General features: G+C 46.3%; 1 protein-coding gene across 1 annotated transcript; it reads right to left on the bottom strand.

The window, feature by feature from the left end:
- Positions 1-7,503: 7,503 nt before the first annotated feature.
- LOC128331233 (olfactory receptor 2AP1-like) lies at positions 7,504-8,487 on the bottom strand. Its single transcript, XM_053264587.1, has one exon. It carries the CDS (start codon positions 8,485-8,487, stop codon positions 7,504-7,506), a length of 984 nt encoding a protein of 327 aa, XP_053120562.1.
- Positions 8,488-23,933: the final 15,446 nt, after the last annotated feature.

Below are 23,933 nucleotides of genomic sequence, written 5' to 3'. Positions count from 1 at the left end.
GAGAATCAAGCCAGTTCACACACTGCTACAGCAGTTCTTCAGAATATCAATAATTTTAGATTATGATGTAAGAATATATAACACAGTGTGGCCCCCAAAAGATATTATATTGTATAGTATATGGCAATATGTGGTAACAACAGCAGTGAGTATAGTGTTAGAGATCAAATATACTTGTCACCTTTACAGTCCTCTGCAATCTTGTATGCAGGCAACCTACATACAATTTGTGGGCAGCCACAGCAAACTTTACTACTTGTTGAGTAACATAAGGGTGTTCATCTGCCAAGCAACTAATGACCAGTTCTTCATCTATCTGACCATTCCATTGTTTGATCAAATAGACAGTAATTTCTTTCTGGAGTCAGAGTACAACCTACAATACAGCAAATAGTGTGCAATGACCTCAATGGGCCCAGTTCTACAAATGCATTTACAGAGTGGCAAACGAATTTTATGGTACCTCCCATCAAGGTATGCTGATGTCACGGTCCACATCCTTAACTCTGCAAATGCCTTCCTCAACATGGGAATAGTTAGCTCCTTTCAAAAGGAATATCTGACATTATTTTCCTTAAAAGAAAATTCCAAATGCATTTACAGAGTGGCAAATGAATTTTAGCTTTCTTTATTGGATTATCTATGAGCCACACATGAGAACAACAATCACATAATCACTGTAAAACTAACAAAATTTGGGTGATAGTTCTCCTTGACAAATTGACAGAACTCTTACTAAGTCACTGTACCAGTGCAACTCCTTCAAAGCAGGCAACATAACAAAAGAGCAACACAATATTATGAGAAATATGTGATGGGAGCACAGTGCAATGTTTTCAAGGGTCCGCAGAATCCAATTTCCTCAGTTTTTCATCACAGTTACAACTACATGTCACAACAATGAGAACAATATCAATCAAAATCTGCAGAAGAGAGAAACAGTGGCAGACATTCAGAGCAAGAAAGTGTCAATGCAGACATTGGAGGAGTAGACACAAAAGAGCAGACATTGACCACAGTCACACAAGATGGGAAACTGGAGCTGAAGGAGCCTCAGGTTGAATTTCTTGTATGTCCAAATGTGTGCAACCAGGGTTTGGACACAAAAATGACCCTAGGTTTCACTTCCCAAACTCCAATCTGAATCCTTGGGTTGTAGCGATGTTCGCTGCTCCCACTTGAGGTTTCCGTTCAGCAGTGTTGTGTCCGAAGGCAGAATTGGAGTGACAGAGAGCTGTAAACAAAGTTAAGGGAAGAAGCTCCTCCCTTGCTATAGCTGTGATTGGCTGCTGGGGCTGTACTTCATGCCAGAAAGAAGCCCACACGGCCATTCCCCCCCCCACACACACACAAACCACTTGCACAGCAAGTTACCCCTCCTCTATGCAGATGACCTCTTGAAGATAGTGTTGCCACTCTGGAAATTTTCTGACACCTTCCCCACAGTCTGGCAAGATGAATACTATGAAGCTTGCTGGGATGTGGCCTCAGTGGACCCGGAAGAGAGAGGGGCTCCCCTGCCCTTAAAATGGAGGTTGCCGGGCTGCGGTGGGTCAAACATCTGTGATGCAATTCATAGTTTGAAAAATAATTGCAGGCTCAGCAATCTCCAGTTTCACATTACTACGAATGCGACAACTGTGTCCTGGGGCATCGTGGTTCTACCCATTCTTATGATGCACAAAACACAGCATAAAGGAATTTAATCAATTTTACACTACTCCGTTCCCCATTAGTCCATTCTGCATTACTTATCAATGCACATGGCAATGTAAACTGTAATATAAAAGCAGGACTATGGCCAAGGAGTTTAGAATTCAAATTTCAACAATGCTAGGAGGCAATGAAGGAAAAAAAAGAATTGTCAGGGAACTTAACAGGTGACTGCAACTACAGTTCTAAGTGTTTCGGATGAGTCTTTTTCATTTTTTGCTCACTCTCCAAACTTTAGCTGGATAAGCCTGTATGGGTCTGAAAGTCACAAGCTTCCTGAAAAGAACCTCCTTTACTTCCTGATTTCTCAGACTATATATGAAAGGATTCACCAGAGGTGGAAGGACTGTGTACAAGAGAGACAAGCTTTTGTTTATTCTTCTCATGCCTTCCTTCTTTGGCAGCATATACACAATAATCAAAGACAAATAAAAGGAGGAAACCACAATCAAGTGAGAGGAACAAGTGGAAAAGGTCTTTTCCCTCCCTGTGCTGGATGGGATTCTGAGATGGTGGACAGTATGAGTGCGTACGATGCAAGGGTTAGAAAAAAAGGTGGCATGGTGAATATGAATCCCAGAATGGCCATTGCAAGTTCCACCAGGCTGGAATCACTGCAAGACAGTTTGATCAGAGGATTAATATCACAGAAATAATGGTCAATTTCATTGGGGCCACAGAAAATTAACTGTGAGATGAATAATTGCATTATAACACTGCTTGTCAGTCCATTGATCCATGCAATGGTTGCAAGCCGGATGCTGGCGCTCATAAGGGCTGCATAATGCAGTGGTTTGCATATCGCTACATACCTGTCATAAGACATGACAGAGAGCAAATGGCTTTCTGTCGCTAATAGAAATGCAAAGAAGAAATATTGTACTAAACAGCTGCTGAGTGAAACTGTTTCATCATCAGCCACTAGCGTGTTCAGTAACCTGGGCACAATGGTAGAGCTGTAAGAGATCTCTAAGGATGACAAATTGCCCAGGAAGAAATACATGGGGGTGTGAAGGTGCTGGTCTGTCACCACCAGGACAATAAGGATGACGTTCCCCAACAGAGTCACAATGTATACTGTGAGGAAGAACAGGAAGAGAGGAATCTGCAAATGCTGGAGATCTCCAAATCCCATAAGGATAATCTGAGTGACAGTGGATTGATTCCCATTGTCTCTTACCTCCATTAAGGATGAAGATAATTATTGTCATTAATGCTGTTCTGAAATACAATCAATAAAAGTGATGACAATCAGAATATTGCACGATGGGTTAAAACATTTTCTATCATTTCCCCCATTCCAGGAGAAAGTCCAAAGGTTCATGTCCCAGTAATGTTATTTGCCTGACTGGTAGGTCTTTGTGAGTAGGTCTTTATATTGCTGTACACACATCTATGGCACCTTTAATTGCATTTCCATGAGTTTCCAGACTTAACTGCATATGGGATAGAAGTTCCTGCCTACTGAGTCAGATCTTTGGTCTATCTAAAGCAGCATTGTCTATTCTGACTGGCAGCAACTCTCCAGGAATTCAGGCAGTATTTGGATTCCTCCCTAGAGTTCCTGATGATCCCCACCCATCTTTCTCAGTCTCAGATTGCAGGGGAAGAAGTTGCTTCACTCACTACCTCCTCCTGCTGGACTAAACTTCTCTTAGTCTGGCCTCACACTGTAGGACCAAGACCCCTCCTCACCACTATGCAGTGGGAGAGTGACTGGCTGTAGACCACCATTTCTGCTTGTCATGTAACATGTCATCTTGGTACCTTCATTGGCAGGGGAGTAAGGTTCATCAACCTTTTGGTGCCACACATTCCCTCTCTACATGTTCTTGCTCTTTCCACCTGGAACCAAGTTCTAACCCCCAGCCCTTCTGGGCACTATTTTACTAGGATAAATGGGAAAAGACCACAGATGTACTGAGGATGGTTGATCCACTAATGCCAGGCTTACTGAAGCTGACGTGTTGTACTTGCTGCTGCTGGCTAGAATCTCTACTTTTGCAAAGTGAGATGCTTCTGAATACTTTACTTGTTCCAAACACTGCGTCTGACATTGTGGGAGCAGCTGGTTTCATCTGCCCTAACAGAAGCTCCACCTTGTGGTGCAGTGGAGAAATGCTTGACTAACAAGCAGAAGGTTGCCTGTTCAAATCCTGCTGCTACTATATCGGGTAGCAGTGATATAGGAAGATGCTGAAAGGCATCATCTCATACTGCGTGTGTGGAGGCAATGGCAAACCCTTCCTGTATTCTACCATGGAAAGCCACAGGGCTCTATGGGCGCCAGGAATTGAAATTGACTTGATGGCACACTTTACTTTAACCTAGAAGCACAGAACTATGCAGTGCCTGAGAGTAGTTTTGAGACACTACCATCGTTATAGTACATCAAACTGATATTTCCAAAGTTAAACAGTGTTCTCCTCCATCCCAAATGGCTTAACATGGGCACTGGATACAAACTATCCCACCGTAGAAAGCCCGTTCATTCCTGGGGTGGTTTTTCTCGCAATTGACTTATGATGGGAATGGGATGGAAACCTACCCACCATACGGAATCCATTCATTTTAGTGTAGTTTCCTACCCTGTGTCTTTTTAAAATTTATTTTAGTATCATAAATATCATAGGGCCATATTTGTGCATATATCATGTGCCAGGTTCCAGGTAAGTGTTTGACAACAAGAGCATAGTTGAGAGTGCAGTGGTTTGCTTGTTTATGCAGTTTGGGTGGAAATCCATCCTAAAATTTGGATGAAGGTTAAATTGAATTCTATTGCATAACACAGGTGAAATAACATGAATAAAATAGTGGTTTTTACAATTATCAAGTCATTCATCATAGCACATTCATGACATATTGACGAGATTCTGAAATTAGAACTTATTTCTCATTTATTCAATGAATTTCAATAGCAATATCTAACAAAATATACCTTGGGCTATAGCACGAAGAGTGATGTTACCTCTTAATTTTGAACTTCAGAGAGGAGAATGTCCATTCTAGAATATCCAGTGAATGTCATACCTCCCAATATCTCTCTTTTCTGACAGTATCCCCAGATCTGGATATTCTGAAGTGCTGATATATACAGTGAATTGCCAGAAAGAACTTCTTTCTATTCTTATTTCTTTTTCAGTCTCCACATAAGCAAACAAAGGTCCATCAACACTAGTCCTATTTAAGCACCTGAATAACCACAGGAGCCATATTCATAATTCATGCAAGAAGAGAATCTTCTAGCTGCCAAGAGGGAATAAATAAATGGGAATAAATGCCAATGGGAATAAATAAATAGCTAATTAAAATGGGTTCTACAATAAGTTCCATGAGGCGGGTATGTTTTTTTCTTCTCTCAGGTAATATTCTTGTGGCAACATGAATTTTAAAAGTGGTTAGGAGACTATTAGGACATACAATATTTATAAAGGCCACTCAAAATGTTTGGAGACTTTTGGAAGGTGAGCCCTGTTGAGACGGGGAGTCTTCCCCTCCCCTTTCTCTTTGCATTGCTTTTGCTGTGTGGACCACTTAGTGTATTTTGTGTTGAAAAGTCTAGATTTTGTTGTTGTTGTTGTTGTCGTCATCTAACAAGTGTGCACCATAGATTATTGGCTCATTCTCCAGAATCCATGATCACCATTACCTTCCAATGTATGAAGGTGTTTAGTAACCTGAAACCTGATGTACATTCCATCCCCCTACAGAAAACAACTTTTTCGGTCCACCACCTCATTCTCATGGTGCACAAAAAACAGCTTACGAGATTTTTATCTTCTTTTGTCCCATAGAGTCCATTCTCCACCATGAGCAAAGCACATCATGGAGGTGTTTTCTCCCACCCATGCACCCAACCACAAGAACACCTTTTCTCCTTTCCACGTCCTTTGTCCCCATCCAGACCTTTCTCCTTCGTACTTCTACTTACCCCTCTATGTCATCTTGTGAGGAAAGCTATAGCAAGTGCTAACATCACTCCTTAGTTGCTGTTCTCCCACATCTCCCTGCCTTTTTAAAAGACAGGAAGAGTGTGGAGATTAGAAGGAGTAGGGTAGGTGGGGGGAGCAGTGGGTCAGCAGCTGAGGGGTAATGGCAGAAGCTGGGGTGCTGCCTCTGCTATGCCCAGTTTGCCACCAGAGGTTGCTGCCTCACTGTGATTCATTGGTGGGCTGGCCTTGAAACAGAGAGGCAGACAGAGGGTCAACAAGGAGGAGGAGAATGGAACACTTGTCATTTTCTGCTTTTCCAGCTGTGATGGATATAAGTGTGAAGGGATGCAACCCCACACAAACTGGTAAAAACCATAGTTTATGCTACTTGAGTATTTCAACAAATAAACACATGAAACTGGCTCACACTGAGTCAGATCATTAGGACATGTAGTGCCATATGGTCTACACTGATTGGCAACATTGGGGACTTGTAGTATTGTTTGGGAGACTTGTGGCAATGGGGGAGTATTCAGGCCTTCTTGCATTATCATCAGAATTATGACAGGCTTTCTAAATTTTGGACCTAGACTCATAAGAAAAAATAAGATCTTTCCTGAATTGATGGGGAAGAGTGGATTTAACCAAGCCCGTTTCCAGGGACATCAGCCATAGGAATGGGAAATATAGCAAACACATTCACCATTCATGTTGTTGATGCACAAGGCAATCAAGGCAAATGGCAATGTAAAGAGTATTATTTTAAAAAACAGGACTGTGGCCAAGTTGTTTAGAATTCAATTTTCAACAGTGGTAGGAGGCAATGAAGAGAGAGAAAAGAATGAGGAGGAAACCTATAACTACAGTTGTAAGTATTTAGGCTGAGTATTAGGAAACATGGATTAAGGGGCTAAATAATAGATTTCCAGGAAAAAGTTGTGGCTTGAGGAGGGATTTGATGGAAGAGAATGAGAAAATAAATTCACATAATCTTGAATGAAGACAGTGAAGGAACAATCATGATTAAGGTTCAGAAGATTCCTTTATTGGTTTCACCCTGACCCTTCAAATAATCATGTAAAGCATTTAAAATAAGCTCCACTTATTTGAGATTGTTTATTTAATTTGAGTGGATTTGCAAGGTGCACAGCTGATGAGATCAAGACTTTATTAAATCCTTGCCATGTGTTACAAATATAAGGTTGTGTCAGTAAACCAAGTAAGGTAATCTCATCTAATGCTGAATAACAAGAAAGCAGCAAACTAAGGGCTACAAATATGTGATGAAAGGAAAGTCAGACAAAGTCTACAAGACACATTGCAGTCCCCCCACCCCCAGACATTACACTGATGAAACGTAAGTATCTCTGCAGATTGTCTTTCCCTTCCTTGGCATTACTCTCTGCATTACTTAGATATAAATAAGAATTCAGGTAGGTAGAAACAAATTCCGTGCCAATTTGTCAAGGCTTGCAGATTAAAACTACTTATTCATGCTGTGAAAATCTGCCACTTCTGTTATTTTGTTTAAATATCTAATTCCTGAAGTTGGCAAAGCTTCCCTCAGGAATTCTGAAAGAATTGTGGAAATCTGAAAGGCTTTACTATATATACAACACACAATTAAGTGCATTTGCTCCATTTACTTATACTAGACCAGAAAGGAACATCAGTCCAAAGAAGCCAGTAGTAAGACAAATGCTGCAATTCCTTCCATATATCTTAAGCTGATGGGAAATGTGTCTGCAAAGGGAAATTACAGTCACAGTTTTACCTGCATATGCAAGATATAAAGGAATTTTGTGAGTCAGTATTCCTTCCCTTCCTCCCTTCTATCCATCCATTCATGCATGTTATTTTATTTTTGTCTCACACTACAAACTTTAGCTGGAAATATCTGTATTGTACTGAAGGTCACAAGCTTCCTGAAAAGAACCTCCTTTACATCCTGATTTCTGAGACTGTATATGAAAGGATTCACCAGAGGTGGAAGGACTGTGTACAAGAGAGACAAGCTTTTGTTTATTCTTCTCATGTCTTCATTCTTTGGAAGCATATACACAATCATCATAGACAAATAAAAGGAGGAAACCATGATCAAGTGAGAGGAACAAGTGGAAAAGGCCTTTCTCCTCCCTGTGCTGGATGGGATTCTGAAGATGGTGGACAGTATGGACGTGTACGATGCAAGAGTTAGAAATAAAGGAGGCATGGTGAATATGAATCCCAGAATAACAGTTGCAAGCTCCACCTGGCTGGTATCACTGCAAGAGAGTTTGATCAGAGGATCAATATCACAAAGATAATGGTCAATTTCATTGGGGCCACAGAAAACTAACTGTGAGATGAAAAACTGCAATATCACACTGGTTGTTAGACCATTGATCCATGCAATGGTTGCGAGCCGGATACGGATGCTGGAGCTCATAAGGGTTGCATAATGCAGTGGTTTGCATATCGCTACATACCTGTCATAAGACATGACAGAGAGCAAATGGCTTTCTGTCGCTAATAGAAATGCAAAGAAGAAATATTGCACTAAACAGCTGCTGAGTGAAACTGTTTCATCATCAGTCACTAGCGTATTCAGTAACCTGGGCACAATGGTAGAGCTGTAACAGATCTCTAAGGATGACAGATTGCCCAGGAAGAAATACATGGGGGTGTGAAGGTGCTGGTCTGTCACCACCAGGACAATGAGGATGAGGTTCCCCAACAGAGTCACAATGTAAACTGCGAGGAAGAACAGGAAGAGAGGAATCTGCAAATGCTGGAGATCTCCAAATCCCATAAGGATAATCCGAGTGACAGTGGATTTATTCCCATAGTCTTTTAGCTCCATTAAGGATGAGGATAATTATTGTCATGAATGCTGTTCTGAAATACAATAAAGGGAAATGATGACAATCAGAATGTTACATAATGAGTCAAAACATTTTTTACCATTTCCGCCACTCCATGCATAGGTTCAAAGGTTTATATCCCTGTAACATTATTTGCTTGATTGGTAGGGGACTTTGAGTAGGTCTTGTTATGGCTATTTACCTATCTTGGGCCCCTTCAATTGTATTTCCATGGATTTACAGACTTGACTGTATATGAAAGAGATGTTGCTGCCTTCGAAGTCAGACATTTAGGCCATCTATAGCAGCTTTGTCTACTCTGATTGGCAGTGACTCTCCAGGAATTCAGGCTGTATTTGGATTCCTCCCTCAGGGTTCATGATGATCCCTTCCCATCTCTCTCGGTTTCAGATTGCATGGTAGGGATTTGCTTCACTCACTATCTCCTTCCGCTGGACTAAACTTCTCTTGGTCTGTAGGAACCAGACCCCTCCTCACCACTGTGCAGTGGGCAAGTGACAGACTGATTTTAGACCACTATTTCTGCTTGTCATATAACCTGCCATCTTGGTACCTTCACTGGCAGAAGAGTCAAGTTCAGCAGACTGTTCAGTGCCATATATCACACCTCTATAGTACATCATCTTGGTCTCTGTGCCTGGAACCAATCTCCAACCCCAACCGCTTCTGGGCATTATCTCACTAGGATAAATGGGGAAAGACCAGAGATGTTCTGTCGATGGTTGATCCACTAATGCCTGGCATACTGAAGCTGCCATGTTGTGGTTCTTGCTGCTGGCTAAAATCTCTACTTTTGGTAAGTCAGATGTTCCGAATGCTTTACTTGTTCCAAGCACTAGATCTAACTTTGTGGGAGCAGCTGGTTTCATCTGCCCTAATTCAGGAACACAGAACTATGCACTTCCTGAAACTACTTTTGAGACACTGTTATCATCTGGGTAAATAAAACTGAAGCTTCCAAAGAGAAACAGGGTCCGGATTCAGATGAAATACAAAACCGGAGGTCTGCTCACCTCTGGTTTTGCTAGCTGAAAGTCCAAAACCAGGGAACCAGAGTTAAATGAAAAAATGGACCCATGGCTTCCCTGTCCTAACCCCATTTGTCACCTTAAGTGCACTCTAAGTTTCATTGTCCCAGCCTCTGGTTTGCCTGCACCAGCTGTACATTGGAACACTCTCCCAAACTAGAGTTGAGGGAGGAAGCTCCTTCCTCGCTCCAGCTGCTGTTGGCTGCATGGGCTATCCCTCAGGAAAGAGGGCGGCATCCACAGCCAGCTCCCCCACCGCTCTGCAGCCTCGCTGACTACAGAGAAGAAGCTTTCAAGTAGGTCTGAATGTGGACTGGAGAGCTGGGGGGAGGCGGTATGGAACCATGGGTCCACTGGACCTGCAGCTTTGTAATTCTTTTGAACTGAGCCAGAATTTTTTCCTCCACCCCAAATGTAAATGTTCAGCCCAAATGGCTAAACATGTGAATTGGATAGAAAGAAACTACCTCACCATAGAAAGCCCCTTCATTTCTGGGGTATTTTACTCCCAATTGACATGATGGGAATGGGATAGAAACCACCCTACCATAGGGAGTCCATTCATTTTGGGGTAGTTTTCTACCCTGTGTCTTTTTTTAAAAAAAAAATCATAAATATCATAACTGGTGAGTGCCCATACTTGTGCATATATCGTGTGCCAGAATGCAGGTAAGAGTTTTACAAAAACATAGCTGAGAGTGCAGTGGTTTGCTTGTTTAGACAACTTTATGCAGCTGGGGGTGGAAAACCACCCCCAAATCTGGATGAGGGTTAAAGTGAGGGATGAGGGATAACACAGGTGCAGTAACATGAATAAAATAGTGCCGTTTTTTAAAAAACAATTATCCAGTCATTCATCATAGCACTTTCATGACATATAGACTAGACTCTGAAATGAGAGTTTATTCATCATTTATTCAATGAATTACAAAAACAATATATAACAAAGTATACCTTGGACTACAGCATGAAGAGCGATGTTACCTCTTCGTTTTGAACTTCAGACAGAAGAATGTCCATTCTACAATATCCAGTAAATGTCAAATCTCCCATTATCTCTGCTTTCTGACAGGATTCCCAGATCTGGATATTCTGAAGTGCTGTTATATTCAGTGAATTGCCAGAAAGAACTTCTTCCCATTCTTATTGCTTTTTCAGTCTTCAAATAAGCTAACAAAAGTCCATCAACACTAATCCTATTTAAAGCCATAGTCGTCATTTATTCAAGATAAGGGAATCTTCTAACTATCAAGAGGATTGTTCTGCCAATGGGAATAAATAAATAGTCAATTAAAATGGGTTCCAGAATCAGTTCAATGGGTGGGGGAGTATGCTTTTTCTCCTCTCAGGTAATATTCTTATGGCAAAATGAATTTTAAAAGTGGTTAGGATACCGTTAGTGCATACAAAAGTTATAACAGCCATTCAAAATATTTGGAGACATTTAGAAGGTGAGCCCCTTTGAGATGGGGTGCCCTCCCGCATTCTCTTGTCATCACTTTTGCTGTATAAACCACTTAGTGAACTTTGTGTTTAAAAGTGTAGTAGTAGTATTTGTCATCATCACCATCATCATCATCATCTGACAAGTGTATGCCATGGGTTGTTGGCTTGTGCTCCAAAATCCATTCTTCCCCTTACCTTCCAGGATACGAAGGGGTTTAGAAACCTGAAACCTGATGTACACACCATCCCCCTACAGAAGACAGCTGCTTCAGAACTTTAATTCACTTTAATCACCCTTAAAAGCTGTGCCTTTGTTTTCAGTGGAGCAATGGCTCTCAGTGAATGTTCTGCATTTGATCATCTGGAGAAGAGGAAGGGGGTGGGATGAATAGGAGCTGAACATCAGTGTGGGGAAAGGGGAAAAGATGAGAGATGGGAAAATGGAGTTCGAGGATGATGGGCTAGACAAATGGAAATCAGGTCAGGAAGAAGTTCTGGGAAAGAGAAGTGGGGGGAAAAATAAGAATTGATGAAGGAATGGTGAGGAGGTTTTGGAAGAAATAGGGGCATGGAGAAAACAAGAGGGCAAGAGGAGCACTCAAGAAAAAGAGAGGAGCAGTGAGGAAAGAACCTGGAGACATGGTGGTGGTGGTGGTGGTGGTGGTGGTGGAGGAGGAGGAGGAGGAGGAGGCATAAAAAGCAAGAGAAAGAAAGGAGAGGAAACGAAGATCAAAGGCACCAACCAGAGCCTTTGGATGGGGTGGTATATAAATGTAATAAATAAATAGATAAACAAGCAGAAAGAGAGAAAGTGACACACAAAATAACTGAATTCTATCCCCCTCATTCTACCCATCACTTTTGATGGGTTGGGCAGTCACAGTAGCAGTAGCAGCAGCAACAACAACAATAACAATTCTTAGTGCTAGATAGGGCTAGGGTGCTGCAAGAACTCTATATGGAATTTTGGAACAGCTGATATTCAGTAGGGCAACCCCGAACTACTTCCTGTTTAACAGCAGCAAGAGCAGCACTTCACTGGCACCCATTCTCTGCTACAGTTATTACTGAGAAATAACATCAACATGTTTCCCACAGCCAATTACCTAGTTCATCCATGGTACCAGTATGCATGTTCTACATACAGCAGTTGTGGGAGTGACCTTGAAACTTATGAACCCTACCCGCTCATTGCATTCAGTATTCATATGTATGCTCCACACATGACCAATATACCTTTCATTTCCAGGTAGGAGCCGCTCTGGATGTCATGTGCCAGGGCTTTGAAGTCTAATGTTAGAATCAGAGAGGTTACCATTTACCTTCTTTTTAAATTCCATAATGGTAGATTCATTGAGCACAATAAACATGATTTTGTATCCTTACAGGGGTATCTCAGCATAAGATGTTAAGGGGTGAATACAATTTCAAGGATCGTTGAAGCCTGAGGAAGGATTGGGAAGAGATTAAGAAAAAGTACAACACAGTGGCCAACAGATTGGAAGAAGTCTGTCTGCATACCCATAGTAGGGATGTGCACCAAACCGGCTGGCCCAGTTCGGTTCGAGTCCGGACTCAAACCTGACCGGACCAGTTCGGTCCAGCACCCCTTAGAACTCACCCCCTGGTTTGGTTTAGTTGGGGGGGGGGTTGCGAAGTTGTATTTGGTTTTTAAAATTACCTTTAGCCCCTTTGGGGTGCTTCTTCTAGGCTGCAGGGGGGCGGCTTCTGCAAACATTCACCCTCCCCTTGCCGGCCTCGTTCATCACTTCCATGGCCTGTTTTACCCCCTTTTCCAGCCTCCGTATGTTGGCACGGTGGCCATTTTCTCTGCTGCTAAGCATGTGCAAATGGCCTCTGCAAAGCCAGGCATGGCCCAGGGCCTCACAGAGGCCATTTGCACATGCACAGTTGCCAGGGCAACCAATATTATCAAGGGCCTGAAGCACCTTCTTTATGAGGCAAGGCTACAGCATCTGGGACCTTTTAATTTGGAAAAGAGACGACCAGTGGGGAACATGATAGAGGTGAACAAGATTATGTATGGAGTAGAAAGAGTGGATAGAGATACATTTTTCTCCCTCTCTCACAACACTAGGGGCCCCTACTAACTTGGCAAAGAGGCACCTTTTAACGTGGTGATTCTCTTATTTAGCATGGGGAGAATAACAGGCCCTATCCACCCCCAGCACAGTACTTCCAGTGACTGTTGCTGGCATCTATCTTATGTTTCTTTTTAGATTGTGAGCCCTTTGGGGACAGGGATCCATCTTATTTATTTATTATTTCCCTGTGTAAACCACCCTGAGCCATTTTGGAAGGGTGGTATAGAAATTGAATTCTTCTTCATCATCATCATCATCATCATCATCATCATCATCTCATGAAAAAGACAAGTTCTAGTAAGAACTAATAAGCCTATTTTCCTTTCACTGTATTACAACTGGAATAAATTTGGTTCAAATCAAGGTCCACAAGTTAGATGTCTTGCACCTCAAGTGTTCATGCATCTGCCATCTTGGATAAGAGTGGATGACATCATTATAAACTATATCACTGAGGTGTCCCTGTGTGTCACTCACTACAACTGCACCAAATTTGATTCAAATCGGTTAGATAGTCCTCAAGTTAGTGCACTTGCACTTCAAAAGTTCACATGTCCACCATCTTGGATCGGGGTGGATGACATAATCATGAACTACACCATTGGGATATCTCTATGTGTCCATGCAGCTGTGGCAAACCTGGTTTAAATCTGGTCCACAAGTTAGTGCACTTGTGCACTTGTGCCTCAAAAGTGTATGTGTCTGCCATCTTGAATTGGGTTTGATGACATTGCTGAGGTGTCCCTATGTGTCCATATAGCTGTAGCAAATTTGGTTCAAATTGGTTAAGTGGTTCACAAGTTAGTTCACTTATGCCTCAAAAGTTTTGTTTATGGTTCCGCCATCTTGAATTGGGGTGGATGACATTATCACAAACTACACTATTGAGGTGTCCCTATAGCTGCAGCAAATTTGATTCAAATCGGTTCAGTGGTTCACAAGTTAGCCCACTTGCGCCTCAAACATTTATACATCCACCAACTTGAATTGGTGTGGATGACATCATCACAAACTATGCCATTTGAGGTATCCCTGTGTGTCACTCACTACAACTGTACTCAATTTGGTTCAAATGGGTTAAACAGTACTCAATTTTGGTTCAAATGGGTTAAATTAGCCTGCTCGCTCCTCATATGTTCACATGGCCACCATCTTGAATTGGAGTGGATGACATGATCACACACCACACCATTAGGGCATCCCTATGTATCCCTATGTTCATACTTGCACCTCAAAAGTTTATTCATCCATCATCTTGGATCAGTATGGATGACATAATCACAAACTATACCGTTGTGGTGTCCCTACAACTATACCCAGTTTGGTTCATGTTGGTCCAGGCATTGCAAAGTTGAAAGGGACACACACACGGACAGACACACACACAGGATGCCAGGTGATCTCATAAGCCTACTAGAAAGTAGGCTAAAAAGAAAGTACTTTTTCACATATAATTAATCTATGGAATTATCTTCCATGGTCTGTGGTGATGGCTACCAATGGCTACTAGTCTGGTTGCTATAGGCCACCTCCAGCCTCATCACAAAATGCCTCTAAATATCAGTTGTTGGGGAGCAACAGCAAGAGAAAGAACATGCCCTCACGCCTTGCTTGTTAGCCTCTGTAGTAATAGTGATAGTAAGGATTGGAGGGAGTACTAGACCTCACTTAGAGCAACAGCTGCGGTGGGGCATTTCCTAAAAAGCAGGAATGCTCAGGAAATTCAAATCAAAGGGACCAATCCAAAGAACTGGGTGAGAATTTCTCCCTCAGCCACGAGCAGAAGCTTTGGCTTGCTAGTTAATCTGCCTCGAGAGAGCCCTGAGGAAGCAACTGGCTGGGAAGTTGCTGGGATTTGGGAAGCCACATCCTGGGAGGCTGGAGTCAACAGGCAAACCCCTTCTTGTCAGTACAAAGATAGAGACCAGTGGAATCAGACACGTGACAGAAGATGTTTCCCCCCTTTGTTGTACCGCTTACATCTGAGTTGCCTCAGATGATTAATGATTAATGAAACTCTCTCTATTACAATCCACTTTAATGAAGACACAATTATTCTTATTGCTTCACGAAGAGACAATTGTTCTTTTTATTCTGATTGAAATTTTAAAAAATCTCATTTCTTTTGATTTAATAATAAATCATTGTTGGTGAAGTATGCTATTCTTCACTTTGGGTCTGCCCAGGACCTTTTGGGTGGGTTTTGCCAATTTGCCCCACAGCAATCTCATAGGGAGTGGGGTTTCTCACATCAAAACAAGATGGCAGCCTACTGTGAATCTCCTACAGATAAGTATTCAAACCCAGTGACCCCCACCCCTGCTCAGGCTCTGACACTAGTAGGAGCTATCACTGCTTCTCAGAGGCATCTGTTGGCCCACTGTGTGAAAAAGGATGGTGGACTTCATAGGTCTTGGCCCTGATTCAGCAGGGCTGTTCTTAGGTTCTTATGTTATGTTAACACCACAGCCATTGTTTTAGACACCTGCAGTGGGTGGGCAGTTCTGAACCACCCACCTTACAAAACACAACATGCTAGTCATTGGAGTAATGGCTCCTGGAATGTTTCCATGGTGAATGCTCAGTGTTTAAGCAGCAGGAAAAGTATATGTAGAAGGGAAGGGGAATTGATGAGGGCTGAACAACAGTATAGGGAAAGAGAAGAGGTGGGGAGACAGAAAAGTGGGGTGCTGAGATGGAGGGCTAGGCAAAAGCAATGCAGAAAAGAAAGAGGGAAAGAGGGAAAGAGAGGAATTGTAAGGAAACAAAGAAGAATGGAAGAAGGAATTGTAAAGACATTGTGTAAGAACTAGAGAGAAGGAGGGGGACAAGGGGAGGACAGTAGAGAAAGGGGAGATCAACAGGAAGAGAACCTGGAGAAGGAAAGGGGGAATGGATCAAGGCCTGGAGGAGGAGGTGGGGAAACTTGTAGCATTGTTTGGGAGGCTCATGGCATGAGAGAACACTCAGGACTCATTGCACTCTCACTGAGAGTCTGATAAACTTTCTGAATGTTAGACCTAGACTTATAAGAAAATGAGAGTTGAGAAGAGAAGAGCTGATCTTGCAGTAGTGAGCATGAATTGCCCCCTTTGCTAAGCAGGAATTGCCCTGGTTTAAATTGGGATGGGTGACTACATGTGAACACTGTCTGCTGTAAGACTGGGATGTGCCCAAAACATTTTGGGCAGGTGTGTGGGGGGGGGGGCAGAGAGAAGTAGCTTTAAGGAGCAGGTAAGCAGGACCTGGTCCTCCGCTGCCCCACAATCATTCCAGTCATGGTGCTGTGCTGTTGAAAAGACCATTCACAGCTGTTTCCTTGTTCGAATCAGTCTATGCATGGTGGCCACTCAGACATGGCTGCTGTGCATGTGCTGTGGTAACCCAAATCATTTCAGCGCCTCTCTAAAAAGGTGCTGAAATGATTCAGGCCCATCCCTACTGTAAGATATTCCCTTTAGGGGACCAGACCATAACTCAGTGGTAGAGAATTTGCTTGCATGCCAAAGGCTGGGAAAGATTCCTGTCTGAAATCCTGGAGAGCTGTTGCCAGTAATTGTAGACAATAATGAACTAGATGGATTGATTTGGTATAAGGCAGATTCCTGTGTTCCTATGAGATATTGTCGTTTTGGCAGTGTTGGAGAGTCAGCAAAGGTAATGAAAAGAAGGGGAAGTCAATGTAATGTGATGAATGATTATGACAGCAACTACAGTTGCAAGAATTTAGGGTTAGTTTCAGGATACAAGGATTGAGGGCTTAAATAATAGATTTCCAAGAAAAGTTGAGACCTGAGAAGGGATTTAATAGAAGAAGAAGAAGAAGAATGGAAAATATTATGAATTTGAGAATCATGATTAAGATTCAGATTCCTTTACTGGATGCATCACTTTTAAAAAAATCTTATGTGAAACAATATAAAAATAATCACAGTTTGCTTGAGCTCATATGGTACAAGTGCATATCTGTTGTGATCAATGATTTATTAAACTCATGAAAATGGATTACAAATATCGTAGTGTTTCCATATCACAACAAAGGTGATCTTCCACCAGGCTGCATAACAACAAAACAACATAATAAAGGCTACAAATGTAGAATGAATGGAAAGTTATATGAAGCCTACAATAAAAACAGCAATTTCTTCTGGTTTACATGAGACTCACAGAATATCTGTTTCCTGAAACATTTCCCCATGAACTTCTAAGAGGAAATGGAAATCTTCAAGGCTTTAGTAAATATATATTCTGTACAACTCAATAAACTGTACCTGATTGCTCAACTTGTAATGAAAGGGAATTCAAATTCAAAAGAGCCAAGAGTAGGGCAAACTTTGCCATTCCTTCTACATATTGTACCTAGATAACAACAGCTCCTCCAGCTGAGGGCAACTGTGTCCCCAAAAGTTTTTTGAAGATTTGCTAAACACACAAAAGGTCAGTTGTGGTAAGAATTCCTTTCCTCCTCCCCTCTCTTCCTCCTTCCTCCCTCCCTTGCTTGCTTCCTCCCTTAGGGATGTGCATAAAACCGGTTCTCCCGGTTCGGTTCGGGTCCGAACCGGGTCCGGACCGGACCGGGGTGGTTCGGTTTTGGTTTTGCCAGACCACCCCCCCGGTCCGGTTCGGTTTCGAACCGGTTCGGATCCGAACCGAACCGGTTCGGATCACAAAAAGTGGCTGGTTTTGAAGGAGACATTGTGTTCTACCTGCCACCCAAATTTCAAGTCGATTGGACCTTCCTCTGATTTTTTACAAATTTTTTTCAAAAAATAAATTTTTGCCCATAACTCACAATGTGGAGCCCTTAGGGGCAAAAAAGCTGGGGTGGGTGGTAGCCACCCATGGGTGTCCTCCACCCCAAAAATCCCAAGGCAATTGGTGGCTCCTAGTATTATTGGTGAATTTCTGAAGAAATTTTTTTTTCCCATTGGCTAGAATGGGGGTTCGGGGCTGCCCCAGACCCACCTCTGTGGGGTGGCAGCACCCCCAAAGTGGGTCCGGGGCCATGGCAAAAATGCCCTCAGTCCCCCCCAGCAATCCCCGTAGAGATAGGAGTGATGGTTCTGTTGTTTTTCTGAGGTATTCTGAGTGTAGATTCTATGATAGCTTATGAGATTTCCAATGAGACACCATGAATCCACTCTCATTTGCTATCACAGAATCCACACTCACTCAGAACACCTCAGAAAAACAACAGAACCATCACTCCTATCTCTACGGGGATTGCTGGGAGGGACTGAGGGCATTTTTGCCATGGCCCCGGACCCACTCTGGCGGTGCTGCCACCCCACAGAGGCGGGTCTGGGGCAGCCCCGAACCCCCATTCTAGCCAATGGAAAAAAATTTTTTCTTCAGAAATTCACCAATAATACTAGGAGCAACCCAACAATTGCCACCCCATCTTTTTGGCCCCTCTCTCTGGGCGCCCTAACACGTAACACCTAGTCAGTCCATCTTAATGCCTACCTACTACCACCACTCCTATCCAAGCAAGTAAGAGGAGGACACTCAGAGAGACAACACCCACTCTCTGATCTAACAAAAAGGCCACTGCTGTGCTGCCTGCCAGCACAGCAGCAGCAGCGGAGCAGCACACTAAGCACAAGAGCAGCACACACAGAGAAGAAGCAGGAGGCGGAGCAGCAGAGCAGCAGACCTGCCGCTCTGCATGATGGGTGACGTGATGCCCAAAGGAACCACCGCCTCACTCAGTGCCTGCCACTGACTAGGCCCGACAGACAGAAGCCAGCCAACCTGCTCTGCTCTGCTCTGATGCTCCCCATGGATGATGCACACACACCCTACATCTGCATCCCAATGACCAGACCAGACCAGACCAAGTGCGCAGAGTCAGCACAGGCCAGCAGCCACCAGCCCAGCAACAACAACAGCTACTACTGCTACCACCACAACCAGTGTTGCCGCTACAATAACATTCCCAGTCCAGTCACGCGCGCCACAGCCTGAGCCTAGCACACAGCCAACAGCTGCTGCCAGCCAGTGCCTGGCAAGCCCAGCCAACATGAGGAGGAGAGAGCTAACAAGTAGACGGCGCACGCACATCACCAACCCATCACGACGGCGCAACTGCAAGGGGAGAGGGCACAATTACAGGCAGGAGGAGGAGGAGGAGGAGGAGGAGGAGGAGGCGGGCGAGGCAATCCTAGCACAGATTTGAAAGTTTAAAATCCACCAGGACATCTTCTAGAATCTAGACTTCTGTTTTTTCTACCACCAGCTGTAGTGTCTAGTTAGTCAGTGTGCTGTGCAGCTGAGCTGAGCTGAGCTGCATGTGAGGAAGGGTGATTGTAGCTAGTTCTTTAGTTTCAGCAGACTGAGCATTGAGCATGGGCAGTGGCCTTGGGAAGCAACACAATTACACGACACTCACCTGCTGCTGCTGGTTCTAGAAGTTGCCTCTTCTCGTCTTCACCTCTTCGTGTGTGTGTGTGTGTGTGTGCAGTGAGTGCATGCCTTTTGCCTTGCTGGAAAGAAATGCTTCTCTGGTCCACCACCACATATCTGCTCAAGGACACAGAGGCCCAAGGCAGAGGTGGTGGCACCAGTGTGAGTGCATGTGTGCTGGTGGTGTTTGCCACCACAGGTGTTTTGTGTGTGTATGTGTGCGCTGCTAGCTAGGAGGGGGGAGGGAGGCAGGGAGGGAGGCTGGGAGGCAGGGGGGAGGAAAGGGGAGGGGGAGAGGGATGTAGAGGGGATTGAAGGGGGGAGGGTCCGGCTCAGAGTTGGTCAGCCACATATTTGTGCACACACGTGCTCACGTGTGTGCTTCGGTGGGAGAGACCAGACTCTCATCATCTGCCAGACCGGGGTTGGGGGCAGGTGAGGCGGTGGTGGGCTGGAAGGGAGGGAGGATGGAAGGTGGTGAAGAGGAAGGGGAGAGGATGAGAGGGGAAGGATGGAGGGAGGCATGGGGGGGAGGAAAAAAAACATGTAGACAGACACACACCACACTACACACAGAAAGCATCCACACACAGAGACAGTGCTAGGCATCCATTCACACAGACAGACAGACAGACAGACACACAACAGGAAGAGACAGACTGAGCCTGCACCACACACACACACACAGACCCAATTCCCCCCCTGCACAGTTATCAATCAATATGTTGTGTTGGCAGCCAGTTCATTGCTATTCTGATGGTTTTGGGTTTTTTGCCATCAGCCAACATCAACAGTGACCACAATCAAGATGAACATAAGATGATAATAATTCATTCGTTTCATTTCAAAAAATCACCCAATCATCTTCTCCATGTAAACCAAGCCCCCCACACATGATTTCTGGTGACATTTTCAATAAAATAAATTCATTTGGCATTCATCATTTTGTTCTCCCTTTGTCACCTTTTTTTCTTTCTTTTGCATAATTTTGAGGCTTGATTTTGACATGGGGTTTTTAAAGAAAAAATTATTTACATGTTTATTTACATACAGTATTTACATATCTACACTGCATTTTTGAACGTATACCCGCCGCTGCCGCTAAGTCTAGTACTCCGTGGGCTGTGCTACTTTGGGGGGGTGTGCCGTGCCCACGCCAGGTCCCCAAATGCTGACAGGTGGATAGATAAAGGGCCTGTGCTGGTCAGCATTGGGTTTCTTTTTAGGTGGGCGTGGGCATTGTAAACATCTGGCCAGTCGCAGCACTACAACTACTACTACAACTGCATCTCTGTGTGGGCACACTACACGCTGCGACTGGCTGGCACGGCTCAGCATCTGTCACGTCAGCTCAGCTAGAGGTGGAAGGGGGGAGGGTAGGGATAAGCACAGAGTTCGAGCCAGGCAGGTGACCAACCATGGGGCAACCCACGGTAATCACTCGCCCGTCTCAAACTGCAGCTTGGGGTAGCCCAACAGGGGGAGGTTCACCTTAAGGAAGACCAGCTGCTCCACCAGACCAGGGTCCAAGCGGGAGCGAGAGGGTGTCACCACGTCCCCGGCACGTGAAAACACCCGCTCGCTCTGGACACTGGTTGGGGGGCAGGAGAGGAGGCGCACAGCCACCACCGCCAGGTCCGGCCAGACTTGGCGGCGGCTCGCCCAGAACTGTGCGCAGTCCACGCCGTCTCCCTCCACAGGCTCCTCCAAGTACTGCGCAACGCATTGCTCAGCACTGGAGGGGGGCCTGGCAGGTCGAGCCTCCCGCATACCAGGCATGGCGCCATAGCAGAACCGCTGAAACCACTGGGCGGATCTCGAGTCGGTAGCAAATGGCTGCTGCGATGGCGCCGCCTGGGATGCCGCGCTGCTGGACTGGGAAGAGGGAGGGGAAGGGGAAGCTGACGCCGGCTGGCCGCCCATGCTGCTGCTGGGTGCGGGTTGGGCCGCGAGGGCTGCCCCCGCACCACTACCAACACCCTGGTCTCTGCGGGCCCTAGCGGCCTCCTCCTCCCTAACCTTCTCGACCAGGATGCCCTTCCACCTGGGCAAGTCGTCGGCACTCACGGCATTGCCCTTGAGGGCTGGGTGACAGAGACAAGCGAGGACATACTCCTCCCTGTCTCCCAGCACATCAACGAGCCGCTTGTCAACCCCAGACCTCAGCCTCCCAGCCAGAGCACGACCCTCTGGCGTGGTCAGAGAGATATGGAGTCCACCCATCAGCTTCTCGAGACCAACAGCTGTGGGCAGCGCCTGGCTCAAGGGAGTGGTGTCGCCACACAAGCCCTTCGTGGCAAGCTGGAAGGGCTCGAGTGCCGACACCGCCTCGGACATCTGCTTCCACTCTGCGTTCGAGAAGTCGCAGACATCCAAGGACTCGTCCCTCGCCAGGGCGACAAGGGCTCTCTCCTGCTCCAACAGGCGCTGGAACAGGAGGAAGGTGGAGTTCCACCGCGTCTCCACATCCGTAGGGATGAGATGGCGAGGAAGGCCAAGGTCATCCTGCTTCTGGCGAAGCAGTCTCCTGGACTTCTCGCTGCGGTGGAAGTGGGCGGCCAGCTTGCGGGACTTATCCACAAGCGTAGCCGTGGCAGCAACAGCACCTGCGATGGGGCGGGCCCCCTTCTCCTGGGACGCCCTCAGCTCCTTAAGGCCAAGGGCGTCCCTGACGGTCAGATGGAGCGTGTGTGCCATACACCGTATGTTCACACAGTCCATGACTGTCTCGACAGCGGCGGTAACGTTGGCTCCATTGTCGGTGACAATGAAGCCGCGGGAGAGGTGTGGACACCCGCCAATCCACTCCTCTATCTGGCGGTCGAGTACGGCCGCCACCTCCTCCGCGGTGTGCCTCGTGTCCATCGTCTCCACGTGCAGGACGGCCCACCTGTGCCGTAGTGCATCGGGAGCCGCGCCGGACCCGGAAGCATCGCCCGCGGAGGTCCCCTCACTCTCCGGTCCCCACCAGTGGGCAGTGAGGGCCAGGAAAGAAGCGTGCATCCCACTGACACTGGTCCAGAGGTCAGTCGTGAAATGCACGCTTGTCCCGGCCGGAGCTGCACGCAGCTCGGCCGACACGAGCTCCCTGCACCGGCGGTACAGGGAGGGGACCACGTTCCGGCTGAACGTCGTCCTTGAGGGGATGACGTATTCGGGAGCCAGGTATTGGAGAATACGGCGGAAGCCGTTGTTCTCGACCACCTGAAACGGCTGGTCATCGGTGGAAATCATCTCCCCTATGAGGCGGGTGAGGTGATGATGGTCCACGCGAACAATACGCTGGCTGCCCGAGGACTGCGTCCACCGCTGGACGGGCAGTGTAGCCTGCCTGCTGGCTGGCACACTGCCGCTGCCCGCCCTAGTGGCAGATGCACAAGGCGCACTAGCGCTGCCAGCCTGTCCCCTGAGACCTGGGTGGTGACGCTCTAGGTGTCTCCACATAGGCGTCGTACCCAGGTGCGCAGGGTCCCTTCCACGGCTGACAAGCATCCTGCAGTGGACACAGCGGGCGTGGAATGGGGCATCTTGAGGGACCTCAAAATGCACCCATGCACCACTGCCCTTGGCCTCCTGCGCCCTGGGCGCCGTCCTAGGCCGTTTCTCGCAGGGTGGCTGCAGTCCTAGGGGGGGGGCGGCCGCCGCTGCCTGCCCACTGCTGCCACCCAACCCGCCCCTTCCGCCCTCCACAGCGGAGGAAGGGCCCGGCTCAACTGGCATCGGAGAGGCAGGCCTCTCCTCCACCACCTCGCCAGACCGCTCCCCACCAGAGTGTCGGGCTTCACGAGGGGGGGCCCCACTGAGCGGCGAAAGGATAGGGGGAAGGGGCCCCAGAGGGAGGGAGAACCTGGCTGCATCGCTGCCAGCCGCATGGTCCTCACCGCCCTCTACCTGCTCTTCCAACTCCACAGTCTCCTCCACCTCAACAACTGGCGGTAGCTCAGCAGCACCTGGTGCCGCCGGCGAGGAGGGACCCGCCACAGCCCTAACAGTGCCTCTGCCTCTGCCGCGATTGGCGGCAGCAGGCGTGGGGAACTGAATCCTGCGCACCAAAGATGGGGCCGGAGCAAAGAATTCTCCAATGGGGAGAACTGGGGTGTCCTCAGGCTCCCCGCGTCCTCTCCCTCCCCGTGCCGCAGGCGCACCCCGCACCTGGCCTCTCCCACCTCTGCCTGCCAGCCTTGAGCGAGCCCTGCCCACCACACGGCGCTCAGACATGCTGCTAGGTCAGAAGGAGGGAGACTTTAGGAGGAAGGCCAGACAGGGTCAAAAAAATAATTTGGAGGGGCTTAGGGGCCAAAAAAAAGGCAGCTGATTTGGAGGCGGCGGGGGGGAAGTTTGTTTTCAAAAAAGGAAGCCAATTGGGGGGAAAGGAAGACTTTTTGATATGGGGGGGGAAGCCAATCGAAGTGAGGGGGAGGGTGTCCTTTTTGAATTTGG

This window comes from Hemicordylus capensis, chromosome 6, assembly GCF_027244095.1.
Source record: "Hemicordylus capensis ecotype Gifberg chromosome 6, rHemCap1.1.pri, whole genome shotgun sequence".
Taxonomy (NCBI): Eukaryota; Metazoa; Chordata; class Lepidosauria; order Squamata; family Cordylidae; genus Hemicordylus; species Hemicordylus capensis.
The sequence above is the reverse complement of the archived record's forward strand: the minus strand, read 5'-3'. Positions and strand labels throughout refer to the sequence as shown.

Coding starts and splice junctions, on each gene's coding strand:
- LOC128331233 (XM_053264587.1), bottom strand. CDS start 8,487: ATGGAGCTAAAAGACTATGGGAATAAATCCACTGTCACTCGGATTATC.